The sequence below is a fragment of the Balaenoptera ricei genome, chromosome 9 (genome assembly GCF_028023285.1).
Source record: "Balaenoptera ricei isolate mBalRic1 chromosome 9, mBalRic1.hap2, whole genome shotgun sequence".
Lineage (NCBI taxonomy): Eukaryota > Metazoa > Chordata > Mammalia > Artiodactyla > Balaenopteridae > Balaenoptera > Balaenoptera ricei.
Window position 1 is genome coordinate 56,525,511 of NC_082647.1, and position 24,991 is coordinate 56,550,501.

Sequence of the window (24,991 nt, forward strand, 5' to 3'; positions counted from 1 at the left end):
CCATCTACTCATAAATCTGTCACCTAGATTGGCACCCCACCCCAATCTCTGAAAGCTAATCCCACTCTTGCCAGTTCTGTATCCCCTGCTCTCCTCAACAAACCCCCTCCCCCAAGCTTGATGTTCCCACTGCTATTCTCCTCCTACATCTGTATTCCCAAAACAACAACTTGGGTGGTAGGGTTTTATTCCAGGTACCAAGAAACTCCCATTTTTGCTCTTTTTTGCTCTTTTTTCAGGCCTTCTATATAAGGGCTGTTTACAACACCCTGAAGCTAGGAAGCCCAGAATCAGAACATAACAACTTGTGAGGATTATGGAAAAAATTTTAAATTATGTCAATAAATTATCCTGCCAAATATATTTCAGAGGAACTCCCAGACTCACGTTTTTCTGTGGGCTTTTTCTTTTTTTTTCGTGATAGGTTGGCTGTAAACCAAGCCAGAGATGTAAGTGATACAGTGAGGTCTAACATCCACATAATTGGAGTTCCAGAGGGAGAGGAGAGCGTGAATAGGGCAGAACAGAAAGAAAATCTGAAGAGATTATGTGTGATTATTTTCCAAGACTGAAAAAATACATCAAGATATAGAATTAAGAATGCCTATAAATCCTAAGAAGGATAAGAAAAAGATGACTACACTTAGGCACAGCAAGCAGAAATCACTAATTTTTTAAGTGTGATGGTTTTGTGAGGATTCAATAGATAAATTTAGTAATAAAAGTTTTAGCAATCCTTATCTTTTGGACATACATACTCAGATTTATGGCTGAAATTATATTATGTCAAAATAATCAAGGAATGAAGAAGTAGGTAGGGATATAAAGAGGAATAAATTGCTAATCTTATGATGAGTTGTTAATTGTTGAAGCTGAGTGATGGATAAATCAATACAGAAACTGAAGTGGAGGAGAAGGTCACTTGGTTTTGTTTTTGTTTTAATTGCAGTAAAATAAAACATTATTTACCATCTTAACCACTTTTTAAATTTTTTTATTTTTTATTATTATTATTATATTTTTGGCCACACTGCATGGCTTGTGGGATCTTAGTTCCCCAACCAGGGATTGAATCCGCACCCTCAGCAGTGAAAGTGCAGAGTCCTAACCACCGGACCGCCAGGAATTCCCCCATTTTAACCATTTTTAAGTGTATAGTTCAGTAGCGTTGGTATAGTCACATAGTTGTGCAACAGATCTCTAGAACTTTTTCATCTTATAAACTGAACTCTATACCCATTAAACAACACCGCCCCATTTCCCTCCCCCAAGTCCCTGAAAACTACAATTCTTCTTTGTGTTTCTATAAATTTGACTACCTTAGATACCTCATATAAGTGGAATCATACAATATTTGTTTTTTTGTGACTGGCTTATTTCACTTATAATGTTCTCAAGGTTCATCCATGTTGTAGCATGACAGGATTTCCTTTCTTTTTAAAGTTGAATAATATTCCATTGTATATGTATGCCACATTTTGTTTATCCATTCCTTTGTCAATGGATATTTAGGTTGCTTCCCACCTCTTGGCTACTATGAATAATGCTGCTATAATTATGGGTGTGCAAGTATCTCTTCATGGTCCTGCTTTCAATTCTTTTGGATGTATATTCTGAAGTAGAATTTCTGGATCATATGGTAATTTTATTTTTAACTTTTCAAGGAATTGCCATACTGTTTTCCATAGCAGATGCACCATTTTACATTCCCACCAATGGTGCACAAGGGTTCTAATTTTTCCACATCCTCATTATACTTATTATTTTCTGTTTTTTTGACAGTAGTCATCCTAATGGGTGATATTTCTTTGTGGTTTTGATTTGCATTTCTCTAATGATTAGTAAAGCCATCTTGTTTTCCAAGATAGACCTGAAGGACTTAGGGGAGTTGCTCAGCTAATTGAATCCAGAAGCATGAGGGGCATGGTTGAAGTCAATACTGCAATTTGCCTCATCTACTGTCTAGAGTCCACCTGATACATATGTGTTTATATGAAACAAAGTGAATGGATTTGGTTCTAATCTTGGTTGTTCAGATTAATCAGAGTGGCTGAGAGTGGCATATTCTTGGGGGAAATTACTAGCAGCCAAGATGGTATAGAAACAAGGGGTGGATATTGTTGGGAAACAATTCTCCATGGGTCTCTTACATTTCTGCACATCTTGCAAGCTAAGACACTAAGTTCCTTTGTTCTGGACTATCTTTCCAAGGATGTTTGTATACTGAATAGTCTTGGAAAGATCTTGGGACAGATCTTGGAAGATAGTATGTCCCTTTGAAGCTTCAAAAGACAATCAAGCTTACTGACCATTATAAAAGTTTCAGGTTTCCTAAGCTCAGGGTTTCTTTCCTGTAATGCAACTCACTGTGTGTGCAGATGTCACCTGGCCCTCTTCACATTGCCCTGGGGAAAGTGGGGCTCAGGGAACTGGCAAAAATGCTAATTCTCAGGCTGTTGTTATTGCTGTGAGTAATAAACAATCCTTTGTCTCTGATCCAGGAGCCAGAGCAGACACAAAACTGTGTCAGGCTACCTTATACCTTGTAAATAGGATAAAATCTCAGCTCTTTTACCATTCTTGACAAATATGTACAAAATAAAAGTAATACAAATAATACAGAACCTAAAAGATGTAGATAAAGCAATGCTCAGAAGGATATACATAGTCTTAGAAACTTCTTTTAACGGTCAAAAAGAATGAAAATGAATGAATTAAGCATTCAGCTCAAGATCTTAGAAAAGGACAATAAAATAAACCTACGGAAAGCAAAAGAAAGATAACAGCAAGAAAAAATTAAACAGAAAATGAAAAAATGACAGAATATATTTTAAAATATAAGTTCTTAAAATAAATAAATACATTAGATAAACATTCATGATTCCAAGAAAAAGTGGAGGAAAAAATATTTTTAAAGTAAAATTTAGAAATAACCATAGAATTAGAGGATATTAAAAGAACAATAAACTCCTTTGCTCAAATTCATGAAAATAAATCATTTGCTAATATGGTATCATTTTGTTTTAATGAAGCCAGCAAAACACCGATACCAAAATTCAACATATATTGCACAAAAGAAAACTATATAGATAATTTAATTATATATACTCATAAATCTTAATTAAATCATTATCAAATGGGATTTAGCAGCACATTTAAAAAATAATACATTCTCGCCAGCTACGTTCATAGCAGGGATGGTAGGATACTCATTATTAGCAAATGTATTAACATAATCCATCACATTAATAAGCTGAAAAGAAAAATCATAATATCCATAGATTAAATAGTAGCATTTGATCAAATTCACATCTATCCTTCATTTTAACTAAGTAATTCTTAATAAAAAAGGATAGAGTCTTGTTTCACACAATTTTATAACATCACATACATCATGCATAATTGAGAAATACCAAACACATTTCTATGGAAGTTAAGAAAAAGAATGCCTATTATTAGCATGATTAGTTAACACTGTTGTGGAAGTATCAGCTGACACAATAACTAGAAAAAGGAATGGGTAATAAAATTTAAGATAAAATGAGTGAATAAATAAATAGCCTTTCTGTATACAAACAACAGTCAGTTACAAAATATAATGAAATAAAAGATCCCATTTCCAATAGCAATAATAAGATTAAATGCCTAGTAATAAATTTAGCAAGAACTATGTCAAAGTTATATAAAGAAAAATCTTAAAATGCTACAAGTCACACACATGCAAAAAGAAGACTTGAATAAATGGAAACAATGTGATATGACAGACAATAGTAAAGAAATGAAACATATTTCTCAGTACAGAAAGAAAGCACTATTCAATAAATGGTGTTAAAATGGATCAAATTTTAATTTTTTAATCATAAAACTACTAGAAGAAAACATGGGAAATGATTTTATAATATTGGAATGGGAAAGCCTTTCTAAATCATGAAAGAAAAACTAAATGAACCCAAGTTCATGTAAATTAAAATATTCTACATGAAAAAAACAAAAGATTAAAGTTAAAAGTTAGGGGAAAAAATATAACATTATTAAAGCCTAAAGTCTAACTTCCTTAATATATAAAGAGGTTCTGCAAAAAGACAAACAGTTCAATTGTGGAGGATAAATGGTCAACAGGAATAAAAAGACAATTTAAAGAAAAAAGAAATACATGAGGCTTTAAATATATGAAAAATTGCTCAACCTCACTCATAATAAAATGTAAATTGAAGTTAGGAAATACCAATTTTACCTAACAGATTGGCAATGACCAAAAAAATTGAAAACCTACTGTTGGTGAAGGAGAATAGGCATCCTCACACTTTGTTGGTAGAAGTGTAATAGGTACCATATCAATGGAAGGCAGTTTGGCAATATCTATCAAAATTTTAAATGCACTTATCTTTTGATCCAACAATTCTATTTCTCAGAATATGTCCTACAGATATTTTGTACATGTGAAAAATGATATGGAAAGAAAGATATCCCTGCAGAAATGTTTTTAATGGCAATAGATTAAATGCCCATTAAGGGTAGTTAAATAAATAATGGTAGTACATCCATCCAAATGACTGCTATGCAGCCATTAATAAAGGAATAAGCAGCTCTTTTTGTATTGATAAAGAATGATCCCTAAACTATAAAAAAGCAAATTAAACTATGTTAATACATGCTCATGGAATACAATTCTGAGGTTACAAATGGATTTAGAATACAAAGTGAGTTTAGGCAATAATGTGTAAATTGATGTTCAAGATCAATTAACAATCAAGTAACGGGAATTCTGGCATTGTACTTAAGCCTAGAAAAGAGGAGTAAGACACAAAAGAAGAAGTAAAATCAGAGTCTAGAGAAAGATGAGCCATACGACAGAAAGCTAGAGCCTATGGAGGGGCACAGATTGTGAAAAACTCCCTGTGGTAGGGAAATAACTGGTAAGTTTCTAGGAAAAAACTTTAAATAAAGGCAACAGCTCATTGGATGATTGTGAAGATCGGATCAACCAGGTTTTAGAACCATTGTTCCAGGTGGTTCCTATGCAGACTTTCAGATGGAAAAGACATATATGAAACTGAGCACAAAAATTTCAATGGCCACCTCACTAATAGAGTGTAAAAATCTCACGGCTACAAACGACCTAAAAAAAAAAAAAAAATAGGCTTGCTTATGTTATCTGCAGATGGTTACCAGGCATTGCATGAGAACAGCATGCCCAAATTCAAGCAATAGAGAGGCTTTATTAGCAGAACACATGGTCCAAAGTTGCATTCTCCAATATGGTAGCCACTAGCCATACACGCTAATTAAATTTACATTTTAATTAATTAAAACGTTTGTAAAAATAAAATTCAGTTCCTCAGTCTCTCTAGCCACATTTCAAATACTCAATAGCCACATGAGGCAGTGCCTATTGGATAGAACAGATAGAGAAATTTCCATCATTGCAGAAAGTTCTATTGGGTAGCACTGGTCTAAAAAATAGCATTGGCACTAAGTTGCTAGTCTAATTTTGTCAACCCTTATTATTATTAATTTATTATTATTTATTTATTATTAATAAATACCTTATGAGTTGAGATTAACATTTGACGTCCAGAAGTGAATAGAAGCATTACAGTTAAGGATAAGTGCATATTCGAACAGATATGTCTTAAATTCAAAGTTCTTACCCTTGGACATCAAAAATATAATCAACGTAGGTATCCAAATAAGTATAACAGATGTGTACCGTATAGCAAACCACATGAAACAACTGAGGTAAGGACTGAAAGTTAAAAAACACAAAAAGCACTGGATACCGGAACTAGAGGTGGGGAAAACACAAAAACAGACTTAGGGAAACAAAAACAAAAATCAAAAAAGCGTAGGGGAAGCAGAGGATAAGCAGCATCTGGTGGAGGGCTTTGAAGGTCAGAGGCTTGCATATCATCAGAGGGCAACAGTGAAACCTCTAAAGAACTCCTGTTGGGCCTTTCACCACAGCATCACCACAGCTGACAACTGCCACCTTCTTGAAATATTCTCTTCTCCTAGATTCCATGACTCCATGCAGCCCTAGTTTTTTTCCACCCAACTTCAAAATGCTGGAGAACCTCAGGCTGGGTTTCACACTCCCTTCTCTGCTGCTCCTTTAAACCATTATCAAGGATTTAAATATTATTTGTATGTCATTGATCCCAATAAAGTTGGAAAAAAGGAAAAAAATTAATTCTCCTCCAAGCTCCACTCATATATTCCAATAGCTTATCTGGCATGCTTACTTGGATTTTCCCTCCAGCATCTTGTCTAGTAGAGGGCTTCTGATAAACACCAGTAAGCATCACTTGGGAGTACAATGGAACTAATTCACAGGCAGAAAGTCTGCAAGTTGCATGATTCCCTTGTCCTCTAGCCATTCTGTGGGGAGGGCTGCTTGGGCCAGTGAGCAACCGAACATACCATGGATATATCCTCCAACACAGCAAGTCTGCCCCCTTCCACTACTGCACTCGGTTCTGTGGGTGCAAGCCCTATATTTGGGGCACCTAGTTCTCAAGAAAGGTGTCTGCCAGTACTGGGAAAAATCCTGATGATATCTGGTGTTCTTCGGGGGAGGGGTAGTAAAGTGCTTCCTCTCCCACCAGGGGAAAAAGGAGCCAGTTGTGCCAGCTCATTTCCAGCCAATCCACGGGGGTGACAAGGTTGTCTCTACATCTCAAGTTTAACATGTCTAAAACTGAATTCTTTATTCCTTCTATCTTAAACCCTTTCTTCCCCCCAACTTAGTTCCATCTCGAAAGATACTACCACATATCCATCATTCAAACTAGAAATCACGGGGTTATCCTAGAATCCCCCCTTCTCCCTAATTCCCTACATCCAATCCACCGCCAAATTCTATATAGCTGTATTATCTAATATTGGCTGTCAGCCACATGTGGCCACTGAACACTTGAAATGGGGCTGGTCCAAATTGAGATGTGCTTTAAGTATAAAATACACATCAGATTTTGAAGACTTAGTACAAAAAAAGAATGGCAAATATCTCACTAATAATTTTTATACTGATTATGTGTTAAAGTAGTAATATTTTAGATATATTGGGTTAGATAAAATACATTATTAAAATTAATTTCCTATTTCCTTTTACTTTTTTAATATGGTTATGAGAAATTTTAAAATATATATTTGTGGTTCACATTATATTTCTATTGGACAGTGTTGCTATAGAGTATATCCATCAACATCTTCCAGATCTACTGTCACCACCTTCACCCAAGTCACCATCATTTCTTCTCTGAACTACTACAATGGCCTTCTTATTAATCTTCATGCTTCTTCAATTGTCCCATTCTAACTGATTCTCTTTAAATTTAGAAATCCTTTTAAAATATAAGTCTTATTATATTTCTTACTTGCTTAATATCTCTCAATGGTTTCTCATTGTCCTTAAAATCCAAGTTTCCTATCATGGACTTTGAGGCCCTGCATATGATATGATTGTAGCTTCCCATGTGTCTGCCCATCACTATCATGTCTCCTAAAGTCACACAGTAGGCACTCACTATTCTCCAGCAGCACCTGGCATCCTTCAGTTCCTAAGACATACTAACCTTATACCCACCAGGACCTTCACATCAACCATTCCCTATGCCTGGAATGTTCTGTGTGGCTTTTTGGCTGTCTCCATCTCATTCAAGTCTCACCTTATACATTAATTCCCTAAGTGGCCCTCCCTGATCAGTCAGTCTAAGGGTGTCTGCCCTTTACTCTCCATCCAAGAACTCTGTTTCCTTCACTTTTCTCAATTTACAGTTAGTTATTTGCATGCTTAATGGTTTGTCTCTCTTCCTCTGCTAGACAGTAAACCCCATGACGGATGGGGCCAGATCTGTTCAGCCTACCAGTGTAGACCTAGTGTTGGTCAAGGAATTTATTTTAGGGGCAGTGTATAGAAAACCTAAGAGTAGGGATTGGTTAGAGGTGAAAAGGTTAGAGGTTAAAAATAAAAAATGGATCCAAGAATTGCCTAGAGAAGAATATGTCAAAATTAAAGTTAATTGATACTAGAAGCTTCAATTCTGGATCATCTTTGGGAAAATTAGATTTGAATATATGATCCAGAAGTATTCTAATATCTTTTGTTTCTAAATAGTTCAATATTGGCCAAGAGATCTAATCATTACTTTATCAGAATATTAATTTAACATATGATTTGAAGATGAGTCTCAAATCATACCTCCCCAAGTACTCCTCTTGTTTTCCTATCAGTCCTTGATAACCTTTCCAGGAACTTCTGTCATATTGAGTGGACATATTGAGTGGAAACAATATGGGATTCCCTCACGAAGTTCTGAGCATAATATCATAATATCATATGGTGACCTGACAAACTCAGACCAGGCCTCCTTGGAGGCCAGTTCTCTTCCCTATAGCTCTCAAATGGCATATTCCCTTAACTACAGTGAAGCAGGATTGTCAAGTCTCAAATATACCTAAAAACAGGTCATAAATGGCGTGTGATATGGGAGACTGCTCACAGTATATTTATAAAAATAGGTTTAAAACAGAGATAATAATCCAGCGTCAAAAACAACAGTACATAATTGGTATTCAGCAAATATGTGTTGAAAAAATTATTAATTTTAGCTAGAAAAGAGATTATATTTATCTTTCACACATAATGCATATGCATAAGAAAGAAAAGACTAGAAAGTTTAACAAGTGCTATTTCTGGGGTATGAAGATTATAGGTACTTTTTGTGTGTCTGCTTTTCTACATTTTCCAACATTGTGTAATTATATGATTAATATGCAATCAGGGAAAAATGTTATTTTTATAAACAAACCAATAAACTGTCAAAGCTACTATTGCAATTTCTAGGCTCCCAAGGGTCTCAATTTTGGCAGAGACTCAGACTGCGGTAACTATATAAATATCAGTCCGATCGGGAAATGAAAGGAGAAAGGGGTAACTTGGGTTTCTGAAGGACCTAGTTGGTCAAGCCATTACCCAAGTGACTCCTTTGCTCACTGACGCTAGGGAAGAAAGTAGAGAAGTACAAAGCAAAACTTATCTAAGTAAGTGTTAACTTCAGCTGCAGAGGCAGGAGGAGGAAAAGCAACCTCCCCTACATGATGATAATTCTGTTCTAGAGTTTGTTGTCAAGTTTTCAAATGTCAGGCAGAGTGTGGACCAGAATTCAACTTGATGAAGGCATGATTGCACACAATAAAGACATGAAAGATAGCATTTAACTGCATAGGTTTCAACATCTTTTGTGGCTACCATAACATGTACAGCATGCATTGTACACATGGTGCTTTATACTAAAGGCATTTTAAATTTATTTCTAATTCTATCATTCTCCCTTATACACTGATCCTCAAGACTAGAATTGTTCACCCAGTGATAGTTAAGTGGGTGAGGTCACCAAAACAGCTACATTAAATGCCATGGGAGACCCAAGAGCATACACATTTGTATGTGCAATGTCTTCTAAACAAAAAAGAAACCACGATGGTTTATAATGTGTCTATTTGTTATATAACATTTAGTCTTACAACAAAATCTGATTCCCCCACTTCAGATGTCACCATTAAAATCTTAATTAAAAACAAACAAGCAAACAAACAAAAAAATCCTCAAGTCCCAAAAGAATGAAAGTTAACAAACTATATCAACTGCAATCACGTGGAGACCACACTACCTTATGCTGGGTTTTTCGTACAGACACATAACAAACACCACACAAGTTTAAAGATGAAAATTAAACAAGAACAGAGGATCTGCCAGTATAACTGAAAAAGTTCAAAGACATGGCTGCATAATATTTTTAAGCATTAAGATTGTGTAACACAGGGAGATCAGCTCAGTGCTTTGTGACCACCTAGAGGGGTGGGATGGGGAGGGTGGGAGGGAGGGAGATGCAAGAGGGAAGAGAAATGGGAACATATTGTATATGTATAACTGATTCACTTTGTTATAAAGCAGAAGCTAACACACCATTGTAAGGCAATTATACTTCAATAAAGATGTTTAAAAAAAAAAAAAAAAAGATTGTGTAACAAACAAGAAGAGAACTACAAACCTAGGTTAAAATGCAATAAGTGCCCTAATCATATCATTTTGGAACTGTCTGAGACAATTGAACAGTAATATTTGCTTACAAGGAATGAATAACCATTCAAGGAGTACAGCTTTTGCATACTTTTAAACAGACATTAAACTATCAGGGAAAAAACTGTATACAAGAGTATCAGTTTATTTCTTCCAGCTTGAGGCTGACAGAACCTACAAATAAAATGATCCCCTGCTAACTCTCTTGGTATTTAAAGGATTCTTTACTTAGTATGAATTATCAGCCATACTTACAGCTGACATTAGAAAATTGTATAAACCAAACTGCTGTCTACAGTTCTCCCTTCAGTACATGAACTTCTGTACACAAGTAAACACAGGATGACTAGGACTTAGTTTTAATTCTTTTATCAGTTATTAATTACCTTTACTTGTCAATTAAATACATAATTTATATAATTTTTAACTAATTATTTTATCATACACACAGATAAACTTTAATTCTGTTAATACATTATCACCTTTAGCTAAATTAACAAGCTTCAGCCACATGTATCATGCTTGCATGAAATGCAGTCATATAGCTTTGGTCAGGAGAAAAAAGGTATTCTGAAGAAGCTGAGCAAGTCTGAAGAGATACAGTCCCATATGCAGGGTGGAATAATGCTGACCCAAGTGCATTAATTTTGCTATAGACCCTTTAGTTAATGCTCAGAGTGTAACATGACAATCAGTACTCCCTTGCTGCAGGAAAGCAAAAAGGAAGGAATGCCTCTAACTTGGGTCCACACATCCTTTCCTTAGAAAAGGACGCTGTGTGTGGTTACCTAGAGACTAAATCCAGTTTACTAATCAAAGAAACACACCAGTTCTCCACAGGGCATGGAACTTCATCAGAGGCCTTGTTCTCTTGTGGAAAAAGGCCAAAGTCTAAATTTATCTGTACTCGTGGGGTAGCAAGACCAAAGCAGGGGGCAACTGCCCTCTTGGTGTTATTTTTCCAACAGCATTTGCTCACTCCATGTCTCTGTGTCTCATTTTGGTAATTCTTGAAATATTTCAAAATTTTTCATTATTATTTTATTTGTTATGGTGATCTGTGATCAGTGATCTTTGATGTTACTATTGTAATTGTTTTGCGGTGTCATGAACTATGCCCATATTAGATGGTGAACTTAATTGATAAACGTTGTGTATGTTCTGACTGCTCCACCAACCAGCTGACACCCCTTCTCTTTCCCTCTCCTCAGGCCTCCCTATTCCCTGAGACACACAGTATTGAAATTAGGCCAGTTAATAACCCAACAAAGGCCTCTAAGTATTCAAGTGAAAGGAAGAGTCACACGTCTCTCACTTTAAATCAGAAGCTTACTGACGAAGGCCCGTGGAAAACCAAGACAGACGGAAAGCTTAGCCTCCTGCACCAAACAGCCAAGCTATGAATGCAAAGGAAATGTTCTTGAAGGCAATTAAATATGCTACTCCAGTGAACACACAAAGGATAAGAAAGTGAAACAGCCTTGTTGTTGATATGGAGAAAGTTTTAGCGGTCTGGATAGAAGATCAAACCAGCCACAACATTCCCTTAAGCCAAAGCCTAATCCAGAGCAAGGCCCTAACTCTCTTCAATTCTGTGAAGGCTGAGAGAGGTGAGGAAGCTGCGGAAGAAAAGTTGGAAGTTAGCAGGGGTTGGTTCACGAGGTTTAAGGAAAAAAGCCATCTCCATAACATAAAAGTGCAAGGTGAAGCAGCAAGAGCTGATGTATTGAATAGAAGCTGCAGCAAGTTACGCAGAAGATCTAGCTAAGATAATTAATGAAGGTGACTGCACTAAACAACAGATTTTCAATGTAGATGGAACAGCCTTCTATTGGAAGAAGATGCATTCTAGGATTTTCATAGCTAGAGAGGAGAAGTCTATGCCTGGCTTCAAAGCTTCAAGAGAGACAGGCTGATTCTTTTGTTGGGGGATCATGCAGATGATGACTTGAAGTTGAAGCCAATGCTCATTTATCATTCCAGAAATCTTAGGGCTCTTCAGAATTATGCTCAATCTACTCTGCCTGTGCTCTAATAAATGGAACAACAAAGCTTAGGTGACAGTGCATCTGTTTACAACATGATCTACTGAATATTTTAAGCCCACCTACTGCTCAGGAAAAAAGATTTCTTTCAAAATATTACTGCTCATTGACAACACATCTGGTCACCAAAGAGCTCTGATGGAGATGTACAGATTAATGTTGTTTTCATGCCTGCTAACACAACATCTGTTCTGCAGCCCATGGATCAAGGAGTAATTTCAAGTCTTATTATTTATGAAAGACATTTTATAAGGCTATAGCTGCCATAGATTGTGATTCCTCTGATGGATCTGGGCAAAGTAAATCGAAAACCTTCTGGAAAAGATTCAGCATTCCTTTTTTTTTTTTAATTGAAGTAGAGTTGAATATATATATATTCTTTTTCATATTCTTTTCCATACGGTTTATTACAGAATATTAAGGATTCACCATTCTAGATGCCACTAAGAAGCTTCATTAAAAAAAATTAAAAATAAAAAATTTAAAAATTAAAAAAAAAAAGAAACTTCGTGATTCATGGGAAGAAGTCAAAATATCAACAGTAATAGGAGTTTGGAAAAAGTTGAATCCAGCCCTCATGGATGACTTTGGGGGGGTTCAAGACATCAGTGGAGGAAGGAAGTGTAAATGTGGTAGAAAGAGGGAGGAAACTACAATTAAATTGAAGCCTGAAGATGTGACTGAATTGCTGTAATTTCATGATAAAACTTTAAAGGATGAGAAGTTGCTTCTTATGGATGAGCAAAGAACAGGGCTTCTTGAGGTGGAAACTATTCCTGGTGAAGATACTGTGAAGACTGTTGAAAAAACATCAAAAGATTTAGACTATTACATAAACTTAGTTGATAACGCAGTAGCAGGGCTGGAGAGGACTGACCCCAATTTTTAAAGAAGTTCTATTGTGGGTAAAATACTGTCAAACAGCATTACATGCTACAGAGAAATCATTCATGAAAGGAAGAGTCAATTCATGCACTAAACTTCACTGTTGTCTTGTTTTAAGAAATGTCCACGGCCACCCCAACCTTCAGCAACCACCACCCTGATCAGTCAGCGGTCATCAACATCCTGGCAGGACGCTCCACCAGCAAGAAGATTATGACTCACTGAAGCCTCAGATGATAGTTAGCATTTTTTAGCCATTAAGTATTTTTAATTAAGGTATGTATTGTTTTTTTAGACAGTATGCTATTGCACACTTAACGGACTACAGTATAAACAATTTTCATATGCACTGGGAAACCAAGACATTCCATGTGACTCACTTTATTGCAACATTCACTTTATTGCAGTGATCTGTAACTGAACCCACAATAATCTCTACAATAATCTCCGAGATGTCTATAACTCAATTTTTTTAAAAAGAACTGACTACTTCAATCAGACTCAAACCTTAAAATATGACATGTTGTAAGCTACTATATAAAAAATAAACAAGGTCCTACTGTATAGCACAGGGAACTATATTCAATTATCTTGTAATAAGCTCTAATGGAAAAGAATCTGAAAAAGTATATATTCTGAATCACTTTGCTGTACACCAGAAACTAACAAAAGATCGTAAATTAACTATACTTCAAAAACAATTATATATGTGTGTGTGTATATATATGTTAATCTTGCCTGACAGGCATTAGCCATTTGTTTCTACAAAGAATACAAAGGAAGTTGTCCCTCCCCAACCCCCCCAAATAAGTACTGTATTTTACTTCTGTGCATCCCACATCCTCCTTGGCCATTGGCAACTGTTGCTGTATCATCTCGTCAGCCCAGGTACAATCCTCATGACCAGCTGATGCCAATAAACTTTTATTTCCTCTGCCCACCTCCCTCACATTCCTTATAAACTTGTTAGATTTCAAAGCAATACCTCAGAAAGTATTCCCATACAACTCAGAAGACTTTAGGAATTAAGGGGGTTCATGTCCCCTTCCTCCTTCAAAGCCAGTAAAAGTGCATCAAGTCCTTACATCATATCACTCTGACCTCCTCTTTTACCTCCCTCTTTGACTTTTAAGGACCCCTTTGATTACACTCAGACCAGCCAGATAATCTGGGATAACCTCCCCATCTCAGGACCTTAAGCCATAACAATAAAATTTACTCCCAATACTACTACTGTACCCATACAACAGAATATTATTTGGCAACATAAATGAATGAAATACTGATACATGGTACAAAATGAACCTTAGAAACATTATGCTAAGTGAAAGAAGCCAGTCACAAAAGACCACAAATTGTATGATTCCATTTATATGAAACATTCAGAATAGGCAATCTTATAGAGAGAAAGTAGATCAGTGGTTGCTTAGGGCTAGGAAAGTAGGAGGGGGATAACAGAGATTGACTGCTAATGGGTAAAGGGTTTCTTTTAAAGGGCACAAACACATTGTAAAGTTAGATTGTGGTGATTATTACACAGCGCTATGAGTATTTTTAAAAATTGAGTTGCATACTTTAAATTGAATTGTATGGTATATGAATTATACATTGATAAAGCTGTTGTTAAAAATACTACTGTATTTATTATGGCTACCATTGAAAAGTTACTATGTGCAAGAAACCTTAGAGACCCTATATCATCTGATTCTTAACAACTCTGTGAGGTCAATTTTTCATCTTATAGATAAGAAAACAAGTTCAGTAAAATTAAAATATTTACACAAAGTTACAGAGCTGGTCAGGAATAGTACCCAGATATACTACTCTAAAGAAATGTCTCGATACAGTCCATGCTTTCTAAATTATGCCATGTTTGCCATCAAATAGTTTACTGGAAATATTTATATGAGAGATCATTGACATACAAATGGCCTTGAAAAAACAGGCATTTGGTTTCTATCACTGGTGGGAATAAGTTTTTTTGAGGCATCAATGATAAGAAATAAGGCTTAACACAGGGAATTATACCCATTATCTTGGGGGCGGTGTGTATGTACCTATCTTATATATACCTATAATGGAGTATAATCTGCAAAAATAATACTGAATCACTATGATGGACACCTGAAACATAATACTATAAATCAACTATATATACTTCAATAAAAGAAAAAAAAAGGCTTAAAAGGTTAGTGTCATTGTTACTTAATTCAAAATCCACATCTAGAAAACTAATGTCTCTGGAAAGCAATTAAAAGTAATTAAGGTCATATAATTTGTTCCTTCTCTTTCAGTTTATGTGAGAGCTAGACTGTGAATGTCTTGAAGATACAGATGTCATCTGTTTGTCATTTTTTAAGTCAATGCCTCTAAAAATTCTTGGTTCTTTGTATTAATAGAAACACCAACAAAATATAAATATACAGAAACCATCATTATTTCTTTACACTCATTAGGCAAAAGTATTCCTTTATTTAGATTTTATTACTTACATTTAGTTTTTTATCCATACATTTAGAGGAATCTACAAACACTAACTTATTAGCCATTCCAGAAAGATACATGGATAAAAAAAGTATAAGAGGAAGAAATACAGATACTATACTAAAGGTACACTTCTTCACCTAAAATGCAACTAATCATCTATTTAGTTGTTATATTAGTCTGTTTGCTGCTGTAACAAATTATCACAAACTCAGTGGCTTAAAACAACACCAGTTTATTATCTTTTGGTTCTGTAGGTCTGAAGTTTGACATGGGTCTCATGGGCTAAATTCAAGCTCTCAGCACGGCTGCGTTCCTTTCTGAGGCACTAGGGAGGAATGCTTCCTTGCCTTTTCCATTTTCTAGAGGCTACCTGCATTCCTTGGTTGATGTCCCCTTCCTCCTTCAAAGCCAGTAAAAGTGGGTCAAGTCCTTCTTACATTGCATCACTCTGACCTCTTCTTTTACCTCCCTCTTCCACTTTTAAGGACCCTTATGATTATACTGGGCCCACCCAGATAATCCAGGATAACCTCCCCAACTCAGGACCTCAACTTAAGGTCCTTAACTTAATCACATCTGCAAAGTCCTTTTTTTTATTTATTTATTTATTTATTTATTTATTTATTTATTTATTTATTTATTTATTTATTTATTTATTTATAGCTGTGTTGGGTCTTCGTTTCTACGCGAGGATCGGGGGCCACTCTTCACTGCGGCGCGCGGGCCTCTCACTATCGCGGCCTCTCTTGTTGCGGAGCACAGGCTCCAGACGTGCAGGCTCAGTAATTGTGGCTCACAGGCCCAGCTGCTCCGCGGCATGTGGGCTCTTCCCAGACCAGGGCTCGAACCCGTGTCCTCTGCACTGGCAGGCAGACTCTCAACCACTGCGCCACCAGGGAAGCCCTGCAAAGTCCTTTTATAATGTAACGGAACATATCCACAGGTTCTGGGAATTAAGACATTGATATCTTTGGGTAACCATTATTCTGCCTATCACAGTTGCCCTTATCTTCAAAGAAATCAGGATATACCCATACTAAATTGAGCCTAAACTGGAGGAGTGGTGGGGCATATTAATGGTTTAAACAGAGTATGTAGAATTTGGGATGAAAAATTCCTCCTTTCTGTTGTCATATTTTTACTGGCATTCTATTTTGAAGATGAACCATAATTAGATACATGGAATAATAGGAGAAATAGGTTGCCATTCAAAACCATGATAGGAAATAGAACTATCTAAATGAATCTGTCAATTTTCAAATCTGAACAGAAACCAAAAAAGCTTATTTTGTCCTTTCTTTTTACACATTGTTCTGCCATAGCACTCAGCAACTACCATTCATACAAAAGTCACAGCCTACATCATAAAATTGGGTGTTGTACTAATTCAAACTACAGAAAAGGTAGCTGGGAAGACTATACTAGGGCATAATGACCATGAGTTTTTATGAACCTTTAAACTAAAATATCCAAAGAAACATTATATACATATATGTGGTTAAGAAAACAAACCTCCTTTTTGAAAGGTCCAAATTCAAAATGAAATTATGTCACTACATTATAAGACTGACTTTTGCTTAATTCCCCAGAACAACATTCTGTCCAGTGTTTAACTTTTTCAATTTAGCATTATATCTTTTTTGACTCCAAGACAGAAGACTGATGTTTGATGTACTCAAGTTATAGCCAGCATTTACCAATTCTTTGATTCGACTTTTTAAAGTGCTTATGCTTGAATCCAAAATCTGAGGATTTTCAATTATTTGTGAAATGCTAATTTTTTCTTCTATGAGGCAGTCTATTTTATCACTAAACTTTTTCTGTCCCAAGAAGATCACATCTGGACAGCTTAAAACAAACTTCCGTATCTCTTCTGCAGTACACCCAAGAGAGAACAGTCTTTCTTTGATATTTGTGTAGTTTCTTCTCATACAATCATTGGAAAGGTCTAGGATTTTAGCTCCTGGACCACATATCAAAACAAGCACCTGCTCATTGTTCAAGTTGAAAGCTGACTGTAAAAATTCAATATTAGTTTTTACCCGTTTGGTGCTCTGAATTAAGATGAAAGGGTTTTTAAAAATTATCTTCTTGACAAAACCTGTGGGATCATTGTGACCCAAAGACAAAGAGACTCCTTGCAAAAATTCAACCATCTGTTTATTCAGATCAAGACTATTGGAGAAGGTACGCGGGGCATTGGTCAACAATCGACAAAGGCATTTACGGGTCAATCCAACTGAGTAGAGGAACTCCATATTTTTCTCTAAGTTCAGGTTGTTACTGGACCGAAAAAAAGATTCAGGAGAACGTTCCAAAATAGCTACAATTTCAAGGTCTGATGTCACAATTCTTCTCCACAGATCCCACCGATTTGAAAGACTTTCAGGTGTGCGTGTCATGGCTCGTGGATATCTTGATATGATGCTAGCAATCACTTCTTTGCTAGCTCCTTTAGACAGAAGGAATGTCTTCAGGTTCTGCTCATTAGTACCTGTCCTATTAAAAACTCCAGGCTGTCTTTTCCTTGCCATGTCAACATCTACTCCCATAGTAAGTAAGTTATTCAGCAGTTCTTCATTTTCCAAAGGTTCACTGTCTGCATTATCACATTTCATACTGAAAAGCCTAAATGAAACTGATTTAAAGAGGATTTCTGCTGTAAATCGGATCATCCAACATCTTGAACCAAAAAGAAAGTTACTTCTCATATACAAGAGGTTTCTTGGTGCCATAATGGTCAGGTAGCCCAAACCTTTTGGAACGCTGTATAAAACAACATATACAATATTATACAAACACACACGTTAAACAGACAAAAGACCATATTGTGACCCTGTAGTATCATGGTCATTTCTGTAAGAAAACACCTAGGGATCCAGCTCTCCTGGTGCTGTGGTAACAATTCTGCCACCACACTCCCACTCCCTAGCTCACTGCTTCTGATTATCTGTGGGTCAGGGGCCACTTCTATTCTTAGCATAAAGAAAAGCAGTACAGCATCATCAGTGCCCCAGAAGTATTCCTGCCTTTACCTTCTTCTTTTTATTTGGCCTTGCCTGCCTTGGCTACCCAAAACCAATTGCCCCTCTCCATCTCTGCTTTATCTTCCTGGTTTCCAAACCTTTGGCTTATTCCTACTAATTGATGCTTTCAATTCTGCCTTGTCTTCTAACTTCCTAGATCTTTGGCCTTGCCTCTGCCCATAGACACCAGACTTCTTTGCCTCTGTTCTCACTTCCTGGTTATCAAACTCTAAATCTAGGGGACTTCCCTGGTGGCACAGTGTTTAAGAATCCGCCTGCCAATGCAGGGAACATGGGTTCTACCCCTGGTCCGGGAAGATCCCACATGCCGCGGAGCAACTAAGCCCGTGCACAACTACTTAGCCTGTGCTCTAGAGCCCGTGAGGCACAACTACTGAAGCCCACGTGCCTAGAGCCCATGCTCCACAACAAGAGAAGCCACCACAATGAGAAGCCTGCGCAACGAAACGAAGAGTAGCCCTCACTCGCCGCAACTAGAGAAAGCCCGCGCGCAGCAAGGAAGACCCAACACAGCCAAAAAAAAAAAAAAAAAAAAATTTTTTTAAAAACCTCTAAATCTAGCCCTGAAAACCAACACTTCGTACTACCTAATTTCCACCTTGAACACCTTTTTCTAGATTCATGGTACTCTTTAAACCCATGCTATCATTAGAACCTTAATTCTTATCTTACATAGCTCCTGATCCCAATCTCCACGTCACTCAATTTACCCTAATGTCCCCTTGGTTCTTGGGTTAACCCAACAACTCCAAACCAACTTTCATCTTCATAATGATCTAGCTGGGATATTTCATACACCCAGTCCACCGCATGTGGAACTATACAGAGAGATGGGATGTAAACATTTTAAAAGTTACTTTTGCCATTCTCCTCACCACCATTTTATAAAAGACTAACTCAGGGCTCTCTGCATCTGTGTCACAACACATGTAACTTTGATAAAGTGACTAAAACCTTGATAACTCATTTTCCTGATCATTTAGAAATAGGGCATAAAATGGATGAACTTATACATAGTAATCATAGGTCCCTACTAAAACAAGCACCTCTATTTATAGGAAATATTTTATGAGAAAATCGACAGAAAAGTTTTCTTCTGTTATCCAGCCTGTCAGATGGTTTATGTTCCTAAGTTGCTTGTGGTCTGAGTCCTACAACAACACATAATACTTTAACTGTACTTTCTCCTTTTCAGACTATACAGCTGTGAAAAAGTTAGTTCTTGATTCCTAATTACTTACAACAGGCTCTTATCACTTAAAAGAGGCATTTCCCTTCTCCTCTCTGCTAATTAAGCATAAAATAGAAAATAGAGATAGATGGTTCCAACTCACCACTAGTATCTCTGGGCTTGAGATACTGCTTTCAAGATCCATATAAGAAAAGCTCCTCTGTGTCTGTCCTTTTAATTACTCTAAACTAACAAGAACTTGGATTATGCCTACAGGCTGGGAACATTCCTGTAACTCAGATAATCCACCAATCATCAAAGAATTAACAAAAGATTCCAAAACTATAGATTCAAATAACATTCAAACAAAACGCAGGACACTCACAAAGTAAACATCAACAGCAAAAGCACATTTTAGGTTGCCCTGTACTCTGAGTTCATTATTCTTCATGTCTCCATAATCCCACATACTACTCTATAACTACATACTCTTCCAAAACTGCATGAAGATAGAAACTTAAAAATAAGATCCTCCTAACTAAAGAATGAAGGCTTTACCTTGCCCTGCTCAACAATCTGCTCTCTCTTCCAGATGCTCAGGGTGACCTCTACTGGATAATGGGACAGAACACTGACAGCTGTAGATAAAACCAGTGCTTTCCAAAGAGGGGTGCGAGATGATCCAATGGGACGCAGGATGAAAACAGTAAAACTCCAATTTATATTTGTCTTGGCCTTTTAAAATTTCTACTTTTCACATGTTTCATAATGTAAAAATGTATACAATATAATAGTACTATAAAACATGTATATAACTAATTAGTAAATAAATATACCTATATTGGAGGTACATTTATAAACCTTTTTATTAAGATTGTACACATTCAAAAATGTCTACGACTACTACTCTAGACTACACTCTACTCTTGAGAAACAGGGCTGAACGAGTCACAGAAAGTTCAAAAGAAGTTCTACTGATGACAAACTAAAAGAAAGTAAAAATATATGCCAAATATCTTAACAAAAGAGGAATAAATTAAGGTTTCTCCTGAATCTGTCAAAGGGGGATTTTGTCTTTGTGTATAATTTATTCTCCATGGAAATATCTTTCACACAATTTAATATGTCCAAAACCAAACTGAGCATCCTTCCCAGCCCCCAAACCAGCCCTCCTCTGATTAATGAAATCACTATTAGTCAGTAATCACTCATGATAAAAAAAATCTGAAAGTAAGCTTTGGGTTTTTTTCTCTTCCTCAACCCCACAGTCATTAAATCATGTAGATTCAGCTTCTTCAGTATCTCTGAAATCCAATCTCTCTACTCTTTGCTATTCTCTCAGACTATAACAGCCGCTTAACTTGCTTCTCTAACATCAGTCACTCAAAACTGCCCCCACAGTATACCTGTAAAACAAAGATGTGATCATGTCCCTCATTCCCTGATTAAAGACCTCTGTAGCTCTCCCCTAGAAGGTAAAATCTTCAGACTGACCTTTCTAGCTATCTCTTCTATTCTACAACCTCACAACAAAGCACCATTGCTCTCAAATCTCTGGTCCTCAACATCCTTGACCATTCTTGTCTCCCTGCCTTTTTTTAAGTTGTTCTGTCTTTCAGAAAGGCCTATCCCCCTAATGTCTATCCACAGTACAAGATCCCATTCAAACAGTATCTTCCCACAAATCTTTAACTTAAGAAATACTTGAAGTTGAAGTGAATCATTTGTTTTATAGTAATTTGTTACTAAGGAGTCTAAAACTAAGTGTTCTATTTACATAGGGGAAAAAAAGAGCTGAACTGGACTTAGAACTAGCAACAAAAATTTGGTTTTGATTACAATACTATAAATGCAATAAAATGACCCCCCCAAAATGGTATGAACAGTCTTAGCTAAGCCTAAAAACAATGGTAACTAGTATCAACAGTTGGTAAACATATGAAGAAATGGGGGGAATTCTCAAATATTACTGTTGGAAAGGAATTTGGTACCATCCATCATATCTTTCAACCCAGCATTTCTACTTCTTGGAGATTATCCAAAGGAAATAAAAGACAAGAATACACATTTGTTATTTAAAAAAAAAAAAAAAAAAAAGATGACCATTATAATATTACTTGCTACAGCAAAAAAGAAGGAACCCAAATTGCCACCAATAGTAGAATGATTAATAAATAGTGGTACATGTATACAATATAATACTACACAGCCTCCTTTTAAAAATGAGGCAGATCTAACACAATAGAAAGATGTCCAAGACATTCTAAGTGGCAACCTGCTTAACAGTACAGTGGCTAGGATAATACCACTTAAATAAAAAGGGGGGAGGGGACATTAATATATACAGAGAGGGGAAAAAATAGAGTAACAGTTATTTTTCAGTTTTCAACACAAAAAAAGTTAAGCCTGATGAATATCAATTTATTTTACTCCTTTAGCATCCAATCTCCATTCAAAATACTCCTATTACATCTAGCGTGGTGAATAAATATTTAAGCAACCTAATGCAAGAAGTACCAACTGCCTCAATCTACAAATTTCAAAACTAATTAATATTCCATAACTTATTTCCATCTGTCTCTCAAACTGACGTTTTTAATTACCAAAGCCACTATTCCAAGAGCTAAAAGCCAAAATTAACAAATACACTGAAAATCTCTGTACCTGTAACTTGTGAGGTCTAAGGAATAAAGGAAGATTTACGAGGCCCTCTGCTCCACAATTCCCCGGACAAAGGGGCTTTTAATGGAAATGGGTTACCACTGGTTCCAGGATTCTACATTCCAGTTAGTCTTCCTTTGACAAAACGAGCTAAGTTTGGAGATCTTTACAGCAATGAACTTCTCACCTCATTTGTCTTAAGGAAAGAGAACTTTGCATTCCTCCAGAAAAGCTGAAAAATAGCTGTTCCTAGAAATGGAAAAATAAAAGGGGGGGGGACAAAATAACGTCAGGACTTGTAATACAGAATAAGGAGCTCAATCTCAGCTAACACTGCATAATGTTCTCGTGAGATGCATAACCTCTTGTATACTAGGCATCTCTCAGAGATACTGAGAAGAAAATGGCAAGTACAAGCCCGCGTATGAGAGGTAAAGGCAGCAGAATCACAGTATAATTTGTAAAACCAGAACTAAGTGCTTCACACACATTATCTTACTTAACATCCACAACTTAAAAAGTCGGCATCATTCCTAAAATTACAAAATCAGAAAAAGCGCCGAGCTCCCTTACTAGCTTGACTTAGCTCGCTGAAGCAAGGTTCGAACCCAGTTGAGTCTTTTAACTCAAAAATTCCACGGGTATTTCCACGGGTTCTTCCATCCCTCTTCCTCCCCCAAAAAAACTCTGCAAGGGGCTGCACGGGAATGGGACTCCGTTACACATCACAGTCACCCAGACCCGCTTCTAAAAAGAAAAAGCACACCGGCAGCGAGTCACCGACCTCAACCTGGATTATAACTGGGCGCTGTAGATACTTCGACTTTCCCTTCTGGTGTCTGGCGAAGAACAGAGGGACGGAAGTAGACAGGAATAACTTCCGGCGAGGGGCCGCGCACAGAGGTGACGTCACCCTCCTGGCCCCCCCCGGCGGCCACGCGGCCGCCTTCCATAGCCTGACGCTAGGGCCCCGGCAGAGGGCAGCAGGAGACCGCGGTGAGCGCGGGGAACCGGTCTTCAGGTCTGATTTTGGAGGGCGGGGCGGGACCCGGAGCTTTTCCGAGACCCAGTCAAAGGCCCAGAGTCGCTGCGGGGATCCGTTGCCTGCAGGCGACACGCGGTGGGAAAGTCACTGTTATATACGTGAAGTTTGCAGCCTTGATAGGATGATTACGCTTATTAATGTGATTAACATGGCGTGGATGAACACCTCCGCGTTTGGTGCAGGAAAACGCGTGTGAACAGCTCCAGGTTTTCGTTATTGAACTACCTGGTAAATCCTGAAGTGTGGCTGCTCGTCCGAATTCAGTCAGCCTTCAGTACGAGAAGCAATTCTAGTGTGCTTCGATTTAAGTGCTTACAATACAAATTACTTCTGGTTTTTTAGAAATTGTGACGAATTTGTGCTATTTAAATCAAAGTTTTGGGACTTCCCTGGCAGTCCTGTGGTTAAGACTCTGCGCTCCCAATGCAGGGGGCATGGCTTCCATCCCTGGTGGGGGAACTAGGATCCGGCGTGCCCCAGGGCGCAGCCAAAAAATAAAAAATAATAATAAATAAATAAAAGTTTCAGTAGAAACAATCTCCGCAGCCAGTGCGTTTTTGTCACCTCTGGGGGTGTCGCCTTAAACCTTCGTGGTCCCCTCAGTCCCCAAAAGAAGGCTTATACATAGATTAATGAGATAATCATCAGGTTGCCACTTATCTTCTGGAGGAAGTGGTAGTTTAGTCCTTGGAAAAACAGAGAGATGGGGAGAGGGTTGATCCTGAATTCTACTACAAGGAAGAATTTCCTGCATTACACTCTTCTATGTAGGAGCATAGTGGTAGAATTTTCTTCATCCCATTTCTGCACCAATGAACGAATTAATGTTTTATCCTCACTCTGTCCCTTAGATGACTCCTAGCTGGTTTGTTGTCGTCACTTTGTTTTGAATTAACGTCTATTTTGTTGGTTTATAAGGATAAAGATTTACCTTTGAGACTTTACTAATAATCTATCTGTTAAGTGAAACGATTTACTCCAGTTCCTCCAGGTTAAAAAAAAATTGTCTGGAAAAATTAGAAATGGTCTCTTTATGTGAGTTTCTAAAATATATTTCTGCATGGAAGGAGCTCATATAACCCAGTTAATATTTACTATTATATATAAGTATATAAATTTATGTATATAAGCATATAAATATTATATCTACAAACTGCCTTACAATCAGAATGTAAAACAATAAAATCTTTTTTAGGAATCATTAAACTTCAGACTTTATGAAGACATTTGGGATTATGGAGCCTCAGTCTTCTCCTTTTACAGATGAGACACTGAAACCCTTAGAGTAGAAGCCAGCAAGAGAATGCACATCTTATGACTCCTTGACCAGTAAGTTTTCTGTGATTTATACCACATGCTTTGTTGTACTGACATAGATTATCAAAGGTTCTTTCAGACTTACTTAAGCAACCTCGCTGTTTATTTGTGATGTCATGTAGGCAAAGGAGATTGGTCCTTTTGAAAATAAGTTCCATATTTCCTATCCCAAATTTTCTGATTACAAATATACTTTAAATACATATTATAAAACACTGAATAAGAAAAGTATAATAATGGTTGGATTATAAC

The 24,991-nt window shown here is 36.9% G+C and overlaps 1 protein-coding gene across 14 annotated transcripts in view; it reads right to left on the minus strand.

Annotated features, from left to right (window-relative positions):
* MTERF1 (mitochondrial transcription termination factor 1) overlaps positions 1-23,228 on the minus strand; it is a 589,841-nt gene extending 566,613 nt beyond the window's left edge. For 11 of the 14 annotated variants that reach the window (XR_009505037.1, XR_009505036.1, XR_009505035.1 and 8 more), the window contains exons 1-2: positions 23,162-23,189; positions 22,565-22,626 (exon numbers count right to left, since the gene is read on the minus strand). Coding sequence is in view for 2 of the 14 variants with exons in the window: in XM_059933796.1 (XP_059789779.1) it covers positions 17,076-18,264; positions 22,565-22,596 (1,221 nt within the window). In the remaining 12 variants the exon portion in view is untranslated. The other 3 variants (XM_059933796.1, XM_059933797.1, XR_009505038.1) reach the window with 3 other exon arrangements.
* Positions 23,229-24,991: the final 1,763 nt, after the last annotated feature.